Source organism: Salvia splendens, chromosome 10 (genome assembly GCF_004379255.2).
Source record: "Salvia splendens isolate huo1 chromosome 10, SspV2, whole genome shotgun sequence".
Classification (NCBI taxonomy): Eukaryota; Viridiplantae; Streptophyta; class Magnoliopsida; order Lamiales; family Lamiaceae; genus Salvia; species Salvia splendens.
In genome coordinates, this window is record NC_056041.1 from 2,738,651 (window position 1) to 2,757,403 (window position 18,753).

The 18,753-nt window shown below is 34.7% G+C and overlaps 3 protein-coding genes across 8 annotated transcripts; 2 read left to right on the forward strand and 1 right to left on the reverse strand.

Moving 5' to 3' along the window:
* The first annotated feature begins 1,781 nt into the window (after window positions 1-1,781).
* On the forward strand, window positions 1,782-6,116 carry LOC121752509 (protein TIFY 8-like). The gene is made up of 5 exons (XM_042147622.1): window positions 1,782-2,291; window positions 3,379-3,566; window positions 3,704-4,164; window positions 4,241-4,328; window positions 5,590-6,116. Exons 1-5 carry the CDS (start codon window positions 2,090-2,092, stop codon window positions 5,791-5,793), a joined length of 1,143 nt encoding a protein of 380 aa, XP_042003556.1. The 5' UTR covers window positions 1,782-2,089; the 3' UTR covers window positions 5,794-6,116.
* A 3,277-nt stretch (window positions 6,117-9,393) lies between these two features.
* Window positions 9,394-11,390, forward strand: LOC121751667 (gibberellin 3-beta-dioxygenase 1-like). Its single transcript, XM_042146467.1, has 2 exons — window positions 9,394-9,896; window positions 10,829-11,390. The coding sequence occupies exons 1-2, from the start codon at window positions 9,394-9,396 to the stop codon at window positions 11,388-11,390; spliced, it is 1,065 nt and encodes a 354-aa protein (XP_042002401.1).
* Window positions 11,391-12,061: 671 nt separating this feature from the next.
* On the reverse strand, window positions 12,062-17,285 carry LOC121751239 (coiled-coil domain-containing protein 93 homolog). 6 transcript variants are annotated; one of them, XM_042145952.1, is made up of 8 exons: window positions 17,062-17,280; window positions 16,509-16,613; window positions 16,141-16,317; window positions 15,509-15,674; window positions 15,254-15,361; window positions 14,382-14,462; window positions 13,452-13,574; window positions 12,062-12,679 (listed from the first exon to the last, which is right to left on the reverse strand). In XM_042145952.1, the coding sequence occupies exons 4-8, from the start codon at window positions 15,515-15,517 to the stop codon at window positions 12,671-12,673; spliced, it is 330 nt and encodes a 109-aa protein (XP_042001886.1). In that variant the 5' UTR covers window positions 15,518-15,674; window positions 16,141-16,317; window positions 16,509-16,613; window positions 17,062-17,280; the 3' UTR covers window positions 12,062-12,670. The 6 variants fall into 6 exon arrangements, 5 of the variants coding, with proteins under 5 accessions (XP_042001886.1, XP_042001884.1, XP_042001882.1 ...); XR_006040034.1 differs by lacking the exon at window positions 12,062-12,679 and adding an exon at window positions 15,871-15,931 and having other exon boundaries at window positions 12,836-13,574; window positions 16,034-16,317; window positions 17,062-17,285; XM_042145950.1 differs by lacking the exon at window positions 12,062-12,679 and adding an exon at window positions 12,836-13,001 and having other exon boundaries at window positions 17,062-17,282.
* Window positions 17,286-18,753: the final 1,468 nt, after the last annotated feature.

Here is an 18,753-nt window from a genome sequence, read left to right on the forward strand (position 1 = left end):
CGCGCGCCTCCAGCGCGTGAACAATCCGAAGAAACAGTTCTTGCCGCATCCTAAACCGTCGGCGAAAAACCGTCGATCCCCACCGGGGCTCATCGGCGAAGTAGTCCTCGAACAGACGTTGATGAGCTAGGCCATGCTCTCGACGGACGGATGTCCGATAGCGGATGGGACTCGGGTCCTGCTCTTCGGCCTGCTGTTCGGCCTGCTCTTGCTCTTGTATTGCACGAATACCTGCGAGAATCTGGTTCCCGAAAGCAAACATTGCGCGTTCCATAGCCAGACCCATATCTTCCCCGGGAAACATTTTGATTTAGTGAGTGAAATAGAGATATTGGAATTGAGAGAGAGTTGAGAGATGTGTAAGAGTTGTGTGAAAAATGAGTGAAAATAAGGTACATTTATAGATAGAAAATAAAAAAAATAATAGGAAAACCCGTCGATCGGGTGTCCGCGTCATCGAGTGTGACGCTGCAGTGGATGCTCGATCAGGCGCCCGATAGATCGGGCGCGACCGATCTTTCGGTCGGGCCCGACGACGACCGACGTCTGCAATGGATGTCCAACGACGCCCGAGCCCGATCTCGGGCGATCGGGTGTGAGATCGGGCATCCATTGTGGATGCTCTTAGGGTACTATTCAAGGTTTTAAGTGTAATATTTAAGATCGGTCGCGCCCGACGACGGCCGACGTCTGCAATGGATGCCCGACGACGCCCGAGCTCGATCTCGGGCAATCGGGCGTGAGATCGGACATCCATTGTAGATGCTCTTAGGGTATTATTCAAGGTTTTAAGTGTAATATTTATTCGAGATCTCCCTATTCGAATACTTATTCAAGGTTTTAAGTGTAATATTTATTCGATCAAATCTTTAATTTAAAAATACAAGTTTGGTATATTTACATTCCAGATTTACTTTATATATAAACCATAAATTCGATTACTGTAACTGTAAGTCCAGTAATAAATAGTATACTCCATAATTTATTGCCTTGTCATTATTAAAATCCGAGGAATTAAACTAGTGAAGCTCACTTAATTTGTCACCACTCGGTTTAATATTAAAAATAACATAGGCCACTCAAACTCCAACAAGCTCCATAATTAAAGTTGTTATTACATGAAATGATGAACGATGGGACTTTTCACAAGTTCAATGATATATCCTTTGATTATTAATTTCATTTTTATTTCCCAATATAAGAGGTGAGGACTAATTTACAGTAATTGAATTCTTGGATAGGATATTATATTATTTAAAAATTCACGTGATTTCCCCAACACAATCATTGTAGAAAAGATTCAGGGCCTACTACATTCCCCAAAAGGTCCTTTTATAATTTTTGTTGTTCATTTTCAAATTTCCAAATTTCACAATAAAAAAGCTATTCATAAAAATTAATCTCATTTTTATTATTTTATGTAATTCACAAAATCAGTCATAGAATATTTTCACTATTTTTTCTTTCCGGTTCCTGTTTTACTCAATTTTCTTGTTTTATCTCAGATTTTATTAATTTTTTTCTTTATGTCTCCTATTTTAAGAATTGCATATTACTACAATCCAACATCTATAATCTATAAGTATATTTTTAATTTGAACATTAATTTGAAGTACTAATACTATTTAATACTCCTACTATATATTTCTACTAATACTCTTGTTAGAATAAAATATTCAAACTATAAATACTGTATAAACTAATTTTGAACATTTAGTACATATATTAGTGAGAATTAGAGAGAAGATATTGATAACAAAAGAAGAAAGCACATCTGTATCTGTGAAATGCCAGAAAAATACTTTTCCTTATTCTGCAACCTCTTACCTTAAAAAAAATGGAAAAAGAAAGTAAAGCTCAACAATTCTCTCTTTTTCTCTTTTCACGAAATTCGTGCTCCCTTCAAGTTTTTCACTCCTTTCCTCCCTAAAGAATTCACCTTTCTCGAAACCCATCAACCACACCCACAATCCCTTTGAAATTTCCACTAGCTTGAGCTCCGGGCTTCGTCAAAGCGGTGATGATGGCGTCGTGAAATGCTAAAAATACAATCTTTACTTCGGATGCGGCATATATAGTATAGCCCTCAATGGCTCATGCTCATAGCAACAATAAAAATAACAGAGCAGCTGCTGCTATTAGTGCCGGCGGCAAAAGCGAAGTGAAGCCCACAACTTTTCATGATTTTCTTGGCGATAAGGGCCACCCCCAAGATTCTGCTCCGCCGCCGGCCGTGGGTGTCCGGCCGGCGCCGGACGTCTCGCCGTCCGCCACTTCTGATCTGGGCTCTGGTGAGAAGAAAGTTTTACTTACTACCCATTTTTTGTTTTTAACTTTGTGTTTGTGTGGGAATTAACTGGGAATTTAGTTAGTTGTTTGGAGGCAAGCATGCTTTGAAGTTTGTGCTATTTTATCGACAATTTGTTTGGGTTAGTGTATTGTATGTGTGTGATGCTGTGAGTTCTGTGCGTTGGATTTTCATTTGGAACATTATATAGACTATAGTAGTAGTAGCTTTTATGCTTCCATTTCAATTTCAGTTTGTAGTTAACTTTGGGTAGGTATGTTTGTAGGTCTTTGAATCATGCATCTCTTTTTTGTGATTTTTGCTTTGAGATTGGAGTTGTTTTGTTTTGTGTGAGTTCATTGGTGGAGTAGTTCATTGGGCATCTCCTTTTGTTGTCTGGAGTTTTACATTTGGACAACAGTTTTTTATGGTTTAAAACTAAACTTTTATGCGTGTCAATAATTTGTGTTTGTTGTATTTCTTTCCCTGTGAAATTAGCATATGGAAGCACTTGAAAAAATTGAATTAAGTTGAATGGTGTTCTACTTTGATGTTTCTATGATGCCATGATTGTTGATGACTACTCGAAGGAATTGTTGTTTGATAGTTTTGTTCATCAATCATGTTAGAATGATATATTTGTGCTATTTTATCTCGAATTTGTTTGGGCCGGTGTATAGAGTGAGTGTGGTCTGGATTTTCACTCACAAGATGATAAACGGACTTTATGTTTCTACTTCAAGTTTAATTTGGAGTTAACTTAGGGTAAATCTACTTGTTGAAGTCTTGAACTATGCAGCTCACTTTTTGTGAATTTGGTTATTTTGAGAGTGGAGTGGTTTCGTGTGTGAGGTCATTGGTGGAGTAGTTCATTGGGCTACTTATTTTGGTATGTATTGCTTTTGTACAACTGTTTCCACTTTAAATGTGTGTCCTTTAGCAAGTGTCCGTGAACTTAGCATGCGGAAGAACTTTGAATAAATAAAAAATAAATCGAATGGTCTTCGTCTTTGCTGTTCTATGATGCCATGCTTCTTGATGACTACTTGAAAAGATAGCTGATTGATGATTTTTTTCATCAATAATGTTAGAAAGACATGTCAGCAATCACTTGGAAGGAATACCGTTTTATGGATCAAGGGGCGATGTTGTCGGGCCTGAAAATAGTAATAGGTTCATGAACAACAAACGAAGCAACTCTGATTCTTTCATGATGTCGTCAAGGGATAAATTTCCACAAGGGCCTACTGATTCGCAAGACAGCCAGCTCTTAACTAAGGTTTGTTCCTTTCATCTTCTCTTTTTCGCCACAATCAGTTTACACGTATAACAAGTTTTGCAGTCTAATGATAGCCGATGCTAATTTTCATGTGGTTCACAGCATACTCTAATATTGGGAGTTTTGTTCTATATCAGCTGCTACGCTATTCAGGGGGCGAGCGTCCTAAACGCCCACATGATGAGGAGGCTTCCTTTGGTATGCATCAAATGAGGCCACTTTCAGCCTCTTTTATATCTCAGACTTCCACTGGTGGTGGTAGAACTGATAACAATCCTTCCAAATGGGATAGAGCTACAACGCTAAACCCGGGGCCAGCAATGCAATATCCTCCACGTACTGGACAGGTCATGCCGTTTAGCTACCATGCTCAGTCGAATAGGTTTAAAGAAACAAACATCGGTCCTTCTCTAATGTCACAAACGGCTGCTGATGAAGGATCACGGACTGGAATCAAAGGATCCGGACTTTTGAGCTCGCTCAATGCAGCTGGTGCTAATGCTATCTCCGGGAGACAGCCTGCAGGGGTGCTCATACGCAGTGGTAAAAGTAAATCCGGCACTTGCATTTCTGAACCGGAATCTGCTACTACTCCCAGGTTAGTTCAGGACTCAGGTTCTGTTTTTCTATTGAGACAAGGTCGATAAACTATGTTTTAATTGATCTCATGACAGCCGGCGTGGAACAGAATCTGCTGGTCGTCAAATGACAATATTTTATGGAGGTCAAGCGCACGTTTTTGACAATGTTCATCCAAATAAGGTGCCTTTTATATGCTTCTTGGGAGCTAATCATGCCTTGAGACTCTTGTGAAACTTCTATTGCAGTATTTGGGAAAAGTGGGTTACTTTTGTTTTGTTTGATTCTTTGACTGCTAATGAAATACCATATTGTCAACCTTAGAACTTGATTTTTCCATTCAAGTGAAGATGGATCATAAAATTTTATTGCCAATAGAAATTGAAACATACAATTATAACACATGTACATGTTTATACCAGAATTATGAAAATTTGGTAGAGAAATTGTTTTATGAGATAAGATTATTTTGTGGTGTGATAGCCTTGGATAGGGGATTATTATGTCGTAATGGTAATATGATCAAGCAAGGGCATTTCTCAGTATGAAATCAACAGAATCGATAAATGATGTCACAGCAATAAAGTCTCTCTCACTCTCTAAGCTTGACCAGCCTAATATATTACTCTCTGGCCCGTGTAATGAACTCCTCTTCTCTGAACTTGTAAGTGTCAAGAAGCATTTCTTGAATTTTTTTTAGTGAAAACTAGTCCCTAGAATGATATGGTTGCTCTACCATCTCTAGTTTGGTGTCACTTTTTAGATAACTCTTATTTAGGGTCCATCATGTTTGCCTTTATGGCTCATAAGGGAGTGAAAACCTATGACTTTGTCGAATAACTGAAACGATGAACATCTCATTACATTTTCTCATGGCTATTGGTAGCTTAAAACAAGGAAAACACAAAAAGAAGACTCTATAGAAGTCCTCTTGTCCGAGAAAAGATTTAGACCCTGATGACTGCTTTAGAAATCACAATGGCCTCTCTGTTTCAACTTTCAAGAAAGAGTCAAAAGAAAGTATGACACTGGAGAAGTGTTTCAAGAGATAGTTCCACATTATGTTTAAGTGTTTGGTCTCTCACTTCCTATAGAATTCACTCTCTCGACATTTTCTGCTCGCGCTCTGCCTTATCTATGCCTCAAACTTGTTAGAATATTTAAGTGAGTACTAATGCTGTCTAGCTTGCCGTTGATGAGAATGAATGGGCGATGAAGTTGGTTTTTGGTGCTCGTTCAATCTCCTCTAGATGATCTAGCCTTTTATGAGACCCTTTTTTTTGTTTCTGTTGCATGTTTAGTCTTTCTCTTCAACAAGAACTCCGGACGCCACATCAGCACTGTTCAGAGCAGTCTCATTTTGTTGCACATTAGAAACTTTGTTGTTATCATCCATTTATGTTTTTGCAGTTCTTAAGTTTTGTTTCTTGTGATCCCACATCAGGCGGATGTGATAATGGCGTTGGCCGGATCAAACGGAGGATCTTGGTCGACAACCTACACGCCCAACTCAGCAGCCAGGCCATCGACAGGAGAAAACCGCCTACCTAGCAGCAACAATGACGTCGGCATTGCTATGCTGAGGGAGCTGCATGGTGGCCCATCCGACAAAGGTGACACCCACCGTGGTTTTGCATCTGCCGACTGAACGACTATTCCAGAATGATCACATATTTTTCGGTCTTCGTCTCAATCAGTATGGAAACTTCTTGAAAGATCCATCACCCAAGAATCTGAGAGGGAATCTCATCAAAATTTCTTGCATTTGGTTTGATGATGGAATCTAGGAGAAGAAGCTGAGTTTGAGGTTTATGTTTGATTTGTTGATTGATTGATTTGAGTTAGAAGACAATCAGTCATATTGCATCATTAGCTATGTAACTATTGCAACTTCATTTAGACTTCACATTTTTAGGGAAGGAAAAAAATGTTTTAGCAAATTAATCAGAAAATTTATCGCCAGTTTTTACATGGACTGAGTCTACTTTTGTTGTACACCCAAATAAAATAACATAAAATAAATGCTAGGTGGCTTAGTTTTCATCACTCTTCTTGGTATAATATTTTGCATTTTAGTTTGTGTATTATGTTTTTTTTAATTATATGATTAAAAGCATTACAAAAGACCTTCAGGCCCATACCATCACAATGAGAGAAGTCTTTAGTTTTAAGCCCAAAATATAGAAGAAATAAGTTTAATGTTTTGCCAAATCAGTAAATTAAAGGGTGCATAGCCTTCAATTTTCTTATTCTTATTTAAAACAATACAGGAATTCATTTTCTTATTTAAGTTGGCAAATAAATATAACAAATCGCAATATAATTTGCATACTTACAAAATAGTAGACAAATCATTTAGATAATTTGATTAATGACCTTTTTGTCTTTGCCGACACACTTCGATTTTAATTGTGGGATTGACTAAGTAAGTGCTATGCTCATTCATACATATATTTTTGTCATCGAATGAGATATGGCCCAATATATAGTGAAATCATTATTTTATACACTTGGATCACATTTTAAATCACGAAATAGTAATTTAAATTTCTAGATTAAATAAAGGAATAAACTAAAATAACTACGTATAGAATCAAATTAAACTAATTCAGCAAGTCCAATTGTTTTTCAGCAAAATAAAAATAAAAATATGTACATGATGCCGATTTCACAAATTTTAACTAATTTACATAATAAACTTTCCTCCTTTTCTTTTAATATAAATAACACAGGTCATGAATTTAAAGTTGAATCAATCCACCAACATTATAATCACGATGATTATATGAAATGATTCACCCCATGCTTTTAATTTTTTTTTTCTTAAAAATGAGAAATTGAATTCAATAATCAGCCAATCAGCAACTGGTAAATGAGCACAATGAATCAAAACGCAATATATAGGATTGGATATTATAACTTTTCTTAAATAGAACAACTGAAATAACTAATTATCTCGAAAAGAAGAAAAGCAATTATATTAAAAATTAATATTTAATTCATACATTTAAAAATTGCAATATTCTAAAACTCGATTCGTCGATAGTTAGATAATGGGGTTGGAATAGAATATTGTTAGCCAGGCCATGCCACTACACTTTCTCCATTGTACTGTTTTTATATTTGTCGTATTTGAATCCCAATAAAAATTTAGCCTATGTGCATCACACCAACCTTGATCCATTAATATATGTGTGAATAAATACACTTTCATACTAGATCACATCCCAAACTATTTTATAATTATTCACATTATGTATATATATGGTTAATTAATTAGGTATGTATCTTGAGCTTACAAACGTTTTCCTTCTTTTCTGTGTGATTAATATTTCAATACTATTATTATTATTATTATTATTTTTATTAGTTTTACATTTGCTCCTATTTTTAAAACTTATTGCGAGATTTAAGCATTATATGGTGACAAATCATGGATTGAATCGTTATTAATATATAAAGAGATTAAGAATTAGTTACATGGGTGACAAATCGTGTCGGTTTAGTCGTTATCGGTACCAAGGGCGGACACATGTGGAGAGAGGGTAGGGCTTTAGCCCCTAATGAATTTATATTTTTAATTTTTTCTTTTATAAAGTTTTATAATTTTTTCCATAATTTATACATATAATTATATTAAAGCCCTTGTTAGTAATTTAAATCACATAGAAAATTGTTTTCAAATAATATTTTGAAAATATAGCCCTTATTAATGCTCATTTCTGCGTCCGCCCCTGATCGGTACAACTTGATAACAACCAGGACAGACTTGTTAAGGAAATTTTCAACCCGACATGAATCCGACCTACTATTTTCAAACCCAAACATGACATTAACTCGTTAACGACACACAATAACAACCCAAACCTGATTTACACTTTAAAATCTTATGTTACACGATAAAACATGATTTACATTATTAAAACATGATTTTACATGATAAAACTTAATTTACATAATTTAAACCTAATTTACATGAACTTAGAGAATAAAACTAAAGAACTTAGTCAAACCCAACTCAATAAAAAACTATCGGAATTCTAACGGGTCAACCTCATAAGAAACCAATCCAATAAGACTTTACCAAAATTTACATATTAATTTAGTGCGTATTTGTGTTGAAAATTGTCCTACTTAATTACTCCATCCGTTCCATAGTAATGGAAGCATTTCTTCCTGTCACAGATATTAAGAAAAAAGTGTGTAATGTATTAAATAAAAAGATACTAACAAAGTAGGAGAGATGAAAAAGTAAAGAGAATAAAGTAAGAGAGTGAACCGTAAGTGAGAAGAAATGTATTAACTTTAAAAAAAACGGAAATGACTTTACTACTATGAAACGTACCAAAAATGACAAAATGACTTCACTATCATGGAACGTACCAAAATCCCAAAATGACTCTACTGCTATGGAACATATCATGGATCGTACCAAAATCCTAAAATGACTCTACTGCTATGGAACAGAGAAGAGTACTACATATACGTATTTAATTATCTATATATTGCACGTATATATCATGGTTGTCGCGCATGAAAGACCAACCCTTTCATAATAATTCAAGTAAAACTTGAATGTGTGCATCTGTATTCATAATATTGATAATATTAGTTATGGAATTAGAGATTAATTATATTTCTCAATGATCACCTATATATCGGTTAAATAAGTATCTTATTAATTGAATTCAATGATTCCATTGACCTAATTAGTAAGATGCTTAAAAAGTCTACTGACTTAAATTGTACTCCTAAGAGTGGGATTATAGTTTGCTTTTTTTTATATAATTGTTATCTATCAGTATACTATACGTGAAACAAATTAATTATCCATTTCATCACGAATATATACAGATAAAGAAGGGTCGGTCATAAAAATAGCATTAAATTAATGTAATATTTCGTACAATTAATGTTTACAATAAATTCAAATTTAAATACATTTACAAAATACCATAACTCCAATTTAGTTACACCAAAATGTCCTAAATGTAAATGCATTTGAATATGCGTCATCACAATCACACAAAATTCCAAAACCACTACACGACAACGCCCAGTCCATAAAGCCGTCCAAACGCCACGTGTCCAACAAATCACAAATCCAAAAAACCAATTCTAAATCATCATTCTTTTTCCACTTTTCTTCTCCCTAAATAAATTCCCAAATTTATGACACACACACAACAATGGTGACATAAAACTATAAAATGGTTTCTCATTTTCAACCCTAACCCACACCAAAAAAATGACCACGTCTCTCTCAAACGCCTACAAAGACACCAACATCCATCTCAATAACATAATCCCACTCGATTTCGGGTCAGTCCTGCAACTTCCTGAGTCCCATGTCTGGACAGACGATGACAACTCAGGTAATGACCGCCGCACGTGTCTGGTGCGCCAGCCACGTGCGGAGGCAGCATCACCTCCGGTCATCGACCTGTGGGCCCCGGACGTTGTGGGGCTCGTGGGAGATGCGTGCCGGAGGTGGGGGGTGTTTCAGGTGACAAACCACGAGGTTCCTCAGAACCTCGTGGCTAACGTCGAGGCACATGCCCGGAGGCTCTTTGAGCTTCCGACCGACAGGAAGCTGAAGGCGCTCCGAGCCCCGAACGGGGTGACCGGGTATGGCTTGGCCCGGATTTCTCCGTTCTTCCCAAAATTAATGTGGCATGAAGGCTTTACTATTATGGGGTCGGCCATGGAGCATGCCAAGCTGCTTTGGCCCCATCACTACGAAGAGTTTTGGTATGTTCATGCACTATTACTATATTTTATATATAACGTTTATTTAAGTTTACACTATTCGGTGTTTCCAAAATTAACATTTTTTGCTTTATTAATATGCAGTTTTACACACACATGCAGAAAATTGTGTGTGTTTGTGTATGTAGAGACCAGATTGGGTTAGGTTTTGCTCACAAAATATTTGGATTGTGTATGTTTATGAATTAAGGAATGCCGCAAAACCCATTAATACACTAATAAATTACAAAGAAATGAAATTATTTCTTTGTATTTTTTGAAGTTATATTTTGTTTTATTAATGGGAGTGTTTGACGTAGAGTTTGCATCTAAATAAACGTAAATATGTGGGTGTTTTATTCAAATGCAACTAAAATTAATTGGTGGTTTGATTGATGGATTGGATCTAAATGGGATCTTAATCATTGGCACATATATTTTTTAATCCTCGAAAATCGGAATTCACCAAATTATATGGATTCCCTTCTTCCTGGAGTCACCTGTTCTTGTGTATAAGAATATACATTTGAGCATCTTTTGATTTATTAAAGATTTGATAATATGTCAGAGAATTTAATTTTTTAAGAAATCGGAATATTTAATATATTCTCTCCTTTTGTTAATAGAATCTTATTTAGATTATTATTCTAACTGCTTTTCATTTTGTCCGTGTTCTTCAAGAATCTCACTACAAATATTTTACTTTTATGTACAAATATCATTGAAGGCTAGCCATATCATCATACATACCACTTTTCAAGTCCACTTTTTAAAAATTTGTTTTTTAATGAAAAAGTTAATATATCTATAAAAGTCTAGCAACCCATAAAAGGCATGCTAAAATTGAAACAATAACTCATCCTAATTTTAATTGTTAATAGTCTGAATTATTATCAAATAAAATTTGAGACTGAAATTCGTACTTGTTTGTACAGTGATGCAATTGACAAGTACCAGAAGAAGATGAAATCACTAGCCTACAACATCTTGCTCGTCATGCTCAAGGCATTGGGAGTGGATGAAGAAGATCATGAAAAACTTTCATCGTCATTTCTCTATCAATCAGACGGTGCATTGCAACTCAATTCGTACCCTAGTTGCCCAAACCCTAACCACGCGATCGGCCTAGCACCACACACCGATTCATTACTACTAACTATCTTGCATCAGAACGACACCAATGGCCTCCAAATCATGCAAGAGGGGGTCGGATGGGTTCCAATCCGACCAACCCCAGGAGCCCTAGTCGTCAACATTGGTGACCTCATGCACATTTTGTCCAACGCGACTTTCAACAATATGTGCCATCGTGTTATCCCAAATGAGACGAGCCATAGATTTAGCATGGCATACTTCTATGGCCCTCCGGCTAATTCCGTGCTGGCCCCGCTGCCTAAGCTGCCCGGGCCACCCCGGTTCCGGGCCGTCACCGTTAAGGAGTACATCGGCCTCAAGAACAAGCATCTTGAAAAAGCTCTTTCTTTAATTCAAATTTGATTATTAATTTGGATTCATGCTAGTTGGTTTGAAAATTAATTTGTCATTCGATTTTATTGACTAGGTTTTTTTAGAAAAATTGATATTGTGGTCACATTTTATTTATTATAAGGTTGCTTATTATATGTTGAACTAATTAATTAGCAGTTTGAACAAGAACTCATTTTGTAAAAAGTATTGCGTGTATCTTTTTACCAAGAAAAGAGCTAGCAAGCTAGAAATTGGCATCGATTTGATATTATTTGTAGAACTATGTAAAGTAAATTGTCAAAAAATGGTCAATGCTTGTTGTGTTTATTTTTAGCTTGATTGTGATAATTATTTTAAAAATCCAAATTTTTATATATGCATTTTTTGTCAGATGGGAAACTTTCACGAATCATGCAGGAGTACAATTTGTTATCACCATTGGAGTCGAGAGATTAGGAAATTCAGTGACCGATTTTAATTTATAGATATTTTAATTTTAACACACACACACACACACACACACACACACACAAAGAGATATTACAATTACCTATCTGGCTCTCTTCTTTATTTAGGTTTATGTATTTGCTTATAGATGCGCCACATGTTAATAATCATTATATTTATGGCTTGGAAACCTTTAACTTTTGGAGAGTGTCATTAAAATTTGAGACTATATATTAATTATTTAATGAACATTATTGTTGAGAATGATATACTTTTTAAGTATTACTTGCGAATAAAACATATCTAATAGTGACGTCTTATTGTGTTTGATACACTTGATCAGCTGCCTGAATCGAAATTAAATAGACCAACAATCTACAACAAACATACAAAAAAACAAACCTAGTGGCTACCCACAAGCGTAGATGATAATGCTCAAGTAGTGACAAATTTAATTAGCTGCGATTACGTACTCAAATCGATTTAATTAATCTTCAACGCTAATAGTTCCAAAATTGATCACTTTAGTCTTTTTAGCTTTGTCTTCACACTGCCAAACTATTGAGAAAAACATGGGGTGGATTGGCTTCTTCTAACAACTACTCCCTCCGTTTCACCATAGTTGAGGCGAAACTTTTCGGCACGAAGTTTAAAAAAGGATGTTGAGTGTGTTGAATAAATAGATAAAATAAGTGAGAGAGAGAAAAAGGTGGAAAGAATAAAGTAGAGAGAAAAAAGTAAGAGAGAGTAAAGTAAGAAAGAGAAAATAATTACTATATATAGAAATGACTCAACTATGAAGAAACTTCTCGAAATGGAAAAATGACTCACCTATGAAGAAACGGAGGGAGTAGTAGTTAACATCAACTCGGCTGAAACAAAAAGTTTCAAGATTACAGTAATTTCAAGAGAAACCATTTTTTTCTATCCTCATTTATGTAAGAGCATTAGGCTTTTTTAAGCCATCATCAATCATTAAAAAGACAATAAAAATAGTCCATCCTCTCTACACAAACAAACAATGGTGATAATATTGAAATGTAGAGATCACTTAGTTAAACTATAAAATCAAAATCTGATCATATTCGAAAATGTGCTTAAGTTGAAAGACAAGAAAATACAGAGGAAAATGATTTATGATATCCTGTGTTCATGCATTTGAGATCGAAGCCTTTCGTTCCTTGCGCATTCTTCCAGAAAATATATATAGGTGTAGCATAAGCATAAACACTGACCAAAACTAAGTTGAGAATTCTAAATATGACATCAAAGCTAGTTGAAAAAAAAAAGGAAACTGGTCAACATAAGACAAAAGAGTTGCTTTAGAGTCATCAAAGCACAAGAAAGAGTGCAATGGGGAACATTAAAAACATGCTATGTTATCTAAACAGAAGAATCATTGACTAATTGCTTATGAGATATGGATAATGTTTTTTGATCATCTGCGTATATATCTTTGACTGAGTAGGTAAAGTGAGCACACTTGGGACAACACTATATGCATCTTATGCCAATTTTTTCGAACTGATCTTGAACTATACGACAATATTGGGAACTCTGATAATCTAAGATGCAGAGGGTACGAACTAGATATAATCAAGGGTCTCTTAGTTTGGGAGGTGAAAATTCGGAGGAATATAATACCTGGAAAAGCTTCACGAGAGAAGAGCTCCGTCTTTGCTCTGAAATTGCAGCGGTGTACTTTTCTTTAATAGTATTGCAAGACTTTTGTTCTAATTCATGTGTCAATTGCACCTTCTCAAGTTTCTGTAACATTAGGACATACGGATATCACTAGAAAGCAGTGAGTAAGTAGTTAGGCGAACTAACTGTTGTGAACACCAGAAACCAATGAACATTGAAAGGTGAAAAGGGAAACGACATCATCTCAACAAATTCTTACCCAATTTTCACATTAGCAAGTTATGTTGTGTTGAAAGGTTAACTGTTGATTAGAGTTGAGGTTTAGAACTTTAATTTTGTAAAATTTGTGATCACAAGAACTGAAACAGACAGCAGATTTTAGATGATAATATGAAACATTTGTCACTCTATAGATCCAGTTTATGGCTAATGAAACTTATAAAGAGATTTTAGTTTCACAAGTTCTGACAGAAGGGTGAGTCTGATGACACTACTATTTGCATCTACAGTTACCATTTTTATGAGTTCCCACTGCTCTCTCATTTTTAAGTATTAGATAAATTTCCTTAAGTGCACAAAAATACACATTCCAGTTTGGGATATTATTATTCTCAAGAGTACATATCCTAATTTTCAACAACTAAAGCCCATAAGCAGAAGACTCTCTTAATCTGTCATTTCATTACAAGTAAACCAAACACGTCTCAAAATAAAATGTCTAATCAAGTTATCAACTCAACTGGTCAAACTTTCCAGCTCTCACTTTTCCAAATACATCTATTTACTCTGCATGAACCTTCTCAAAGCATTTTTCTAGAATATACTTTCCCAAGATAGTAATGGATGGAACGGCATCTTCAAGATGCTAATTAAAGTTATATGGTTAGATTAATTTCAGTTTTTGTAGAAATGCACATACGAAATGGATACCTGTTGAGTCCCGTTTAAAATTCCTTCCAGGGAGTTCGTGAGTTTTATTCTTCCATCAGCACTAGTAATAGCATTGTCGAACTACAAGGGCAAACATATAATAATGTGAGTGGCACCATCACAATTCAACTACAAATTTGACGTAAATAAAAGCTAATGGGGACATAATTTCGGTAAAGAGATTAAAGTTATGTTGTTCACATGCTATTTCCTTTCATCTAAAAGCCTACCGCACACTTCAAATATTCAAAAGTTTTCCTATTCAATCAGCATTTTGATGGGTTAAATCTTGATTGTAAAAACTGTTTACTATCTCTGGCATCCAACCTGTAGGTCCTCCCTCCTCCCTCCATAGCAATACTCCTTATAGATAAATGAGATAGTGGAACACCTAGGTCTGTAGTTTAGTAACATTAGCCATTGCCAGTGCATTACTAGATAGTGGGTCACAGACTCACATCCGTTAATAACATTGAATTCTAGGTAACTTCAACTTCGATTGTGAACACAATTTGTGAAACTTCTTGATGACTTCTGTAGTTCTGTACACACCACATATATGGACATGTTGAGTACTTATAAAGGGAACTAATAGCATGTTAAACTGAACTAAGTCTCAGTAAGTGGTGGCAAATGAGGGGGAAACTGACTGAATGAGGTCATTTTTCAAAACTTTAATTTATCAACACACTATTGAAATAGCTTGAGCAAATATGGCTACTTTCAGAGAGGCAAGTTACTAGAAGTAATAGCAGATTCAACATGACAAATGTACCAATCACAACGAAACTGAATCAAGCAAATTATTAAGACCAAGTACAAAATGGGAAGCTGAGGGAAAACAAAAGATGAACTAATTCTACAAGCTTTACCTGCAAATTAATTGAATTCAACAAGGATGTTTCCTTGAGCATCAAATCTTTAATCTCCAACAAAGAATTATATGTATCATAGTGCTTCCGTGTTTGTCGGAGCGTTTTCTACGGAAAAAAAACAAAACAAATCTATGTGCAGTTCAGCCTTATATATAAGCAATAACACAGAGAATATAAATGCTCATGATATTTTCAAAATGTCAATTCTTTAACTGAATTTGAGTGTTAAGTTCAGAAAGTCGAAGATCGTACCTGAATCATTAATCAGAAGTTCAAAAAAAATTTTGTGGGGTGGGGTTAATTTCAGGAGTGGCAGAAAGAGATGCTTAGGAGGGTACTGTATTAGTTCAGCCTGTGATGGTACTTCATCAAGCTGCTGCTTTAGTGACACAATCGCTCTTAGTTTTGTGGCAAGTTCCTATAATTGACAGAGAGAGAGAGAGAGAGAGAGAGAGAGAACATCAGTTTGAGCGTTTAAACTGAATGCTTACCAGCACTTAGTTAAGTTGAACAGAAAAACATAAACAAAATTAGAGTTAATTGAAGGCAGAATTAGCAGAAGACAAGATCACAAGATTAGAAGCAAAGCAGAGCAAATGAGGAAAAAAACTCACAGGCTCAAAGCTAAAAGATCACCCAGTTTAGAGTGGGCAAAATAACAAGTAAAATCTCTCACTGTTCAAAAGAAATAAAGCATTCAAAATGTCAGATTGACAAAAAAATTGTCTCCAACTGATAGAAAGAAAATAGGAATACAACAATATTCGTTGAGATTACCCAAAGACAAGAAATATGCTAAAGTATTGCTCATGAAATATGCTGAAGCATTGCTCGTGAAATATCCATCTATTACTTGTGGTAGGCGGAAAGGCTTTACGTCTAACCTTCTTCACTGACTCAAGTCTCTCACTGGAGTCTTGAAAAGAATGGTGAAATGCATCAGAATCTTCATAATTTGCACCACTATTCAACATCTTATCAAGTTCATCAACCTCCTTCTGCAATCTTGTACAGTCTGAACTACATTGGGACTGGAAATCTAATTCTAGTTTCTCAAGCTCCTAAGAAACAAAAAGTAAAAGTCAGCAATTGATAACAATTTGCCCCAGCAATGAAACTGCTGCAAAGAAAGTGATGAGACTTCTGCAGAAATAAAAAAGGATTATACAAGCTTAAGCTCAGGGATACGAACTTTGTGATCATTAACCAAAAAAGAGAAGAAGACAAGCACATGATAAAGAGGTGAAATGACCTTCATACACCCCAAAAGTGAAACCAGTCTCCATCCAATTGAATTAGGGCATTCTTTATTGATTTTTTCGCGTAGAATTCGCACTTCCTCCATAACATCATCCTCCTGTTCATCCCAATAATAAGCAAAACACAATCACGACTTAATAATTAAAACCACATTCTGCAATACTTGCCATCTAATTCTAGCGCTACAGCAGCAAATACATACAAGGGCCAGATTTTTCAAATGGAGTGAATGAACTACAATTTCCTGTATGCTTAGCATAGATCAACGATCACAACTAAACAAGAGAGAAATACAGCCTATTTTTCACCGAATCTATTAAGTCTCTACCGCAATAGCTGGAATATTTCGACTAACTTTCTTCTCCGACTAAATTAATCAGTTCCCCACAACCGGATATTTCAAGTAGGCAAGAAAGAAATTCTAGAAACTGTACATGTTTGGATAAGCGTAAAATTCAATTGATCAATGAAAGAGATCTTCATTGATGAATTGAGTAAACAAACTGGATCGTGTTTATGCAAACAAACAAATTCATCAAAGTTACCTCGTCTTTTTCCATTGTTTGGACTTTGCAGCTGATGGAAGAAACCAGTTCCAAAATTTAAATTATCAAGAATTTATAAAAATTGTTTGAGTCTTCAGAAATTGATAAAAAAATGTTGTAGAAATGAATCGGGATTTAAAAAATTGAGATATTATTTAGGAGAAGCAATTAAGGCGCTGTTTGGCAGATCTGCATTAGTCTAATACAGTTGGCTGAATGCTGATTACAAATTTCGCTAAAATCGGAGTGTGATTAGTATATTAGACAAACACGTCCTATATATTTTTAAACTTCCATCTTGAACAATATAAAATTTTACTGTCAATTAATGAATCTTCGAAATACTGAATATCAATATAGTATTATTAAATTGAGTGACATCATAAAAATAAATTAACTTCACATTTTCTGAGAAAATGAAGACGAATGGAAGCGCAATAGCTCCGTTTTGTAGTAATGAATTATTATACTGTAATGTACTAGAACTAAAATACAGTACTACATGTTATTTGTAATACTTCGTTTTTGTTTGGTGAAATGTGTTAAAGCTTATCTGATATAACTAAGATTTGTGCTAGGCATAACATTTATAAGGTGATAAGCATAATTTCATAAATTATAGTAATAATATTTTTATTTTGTAAAGGATTGTGTTTTTGCACAACAAAATATTGGTAATAATAATATTATACACTATCATCATTCTTACCAAACGAATCCTAATATACTACTTTGATTTGTAATTTGGTTTCTGATGCATAACACTGTAATCATTATACATAAGTTTATGTTGTTTATAATGTCATCTGTCACCTTTCTCAATCAAGACACAACTCTATTTGAATTTACTACTCCATATCAGTTTGTATTTCTTTTCTCCAAACAAATTTCATATACTAATGTTAAATTTTTAAAGAGAAAGGGCACTTAACATTTAAAATTGAATATGCATAGTGGCATGAAAACTCTTTGAAAAAGGAAGAGGTATATTTGGCCAGCCATCATTTTCGTCAAAATTAATAATAATAGTATATCACAACATGGAATAAAGTCACATTATAGACTATTTAATTATTATCCACAACTTGGAGGAAACGCAATGACACCTCTATTTAACTCAATTCCACCACATAATTGACCTATCTCACTCATTTTATTCAGCTTAGTTCCCTTCTTGTATGTCTTAGTTTATTGGGTAATTTTCTTTCTTCTTTGATTTTTGTTATTTTTGGTTAAATCAAAGTATTTAAATTTAGGGGATAATGAAGATAATATCATTTGGTTCGCTCGTCGTTCATAATTTGGCTTTGATGCCTTTGATGACATATTTCATCTGAGTCCCCATTTTTTCCATGGGAGAAATTCATCATATCTGTTTACAAATGTTTTTTTATTTATATACAACGATCCATATACTCGAGATGATTCGAACTCTAACTTGCTATAGATGAAACTGTTTATCAGTTGAGTTTCGATATACATTTGGTTATAGTTTTATGAGTTTTGTTTCAAAACACTTGAATTTTATCTTGCGTCCAATGATCTCCTCTTTCAAATTTTACTTTTGATGGTAGAACAAGTATATAGTAGTACTAGTATGTCATAAGTTTTGGACATGACTTTTAAATTTGATCAATAACTATTTCTTTTGAATTATACTCCCTCCGTCAACCATCAAAACTTAATTCCGAT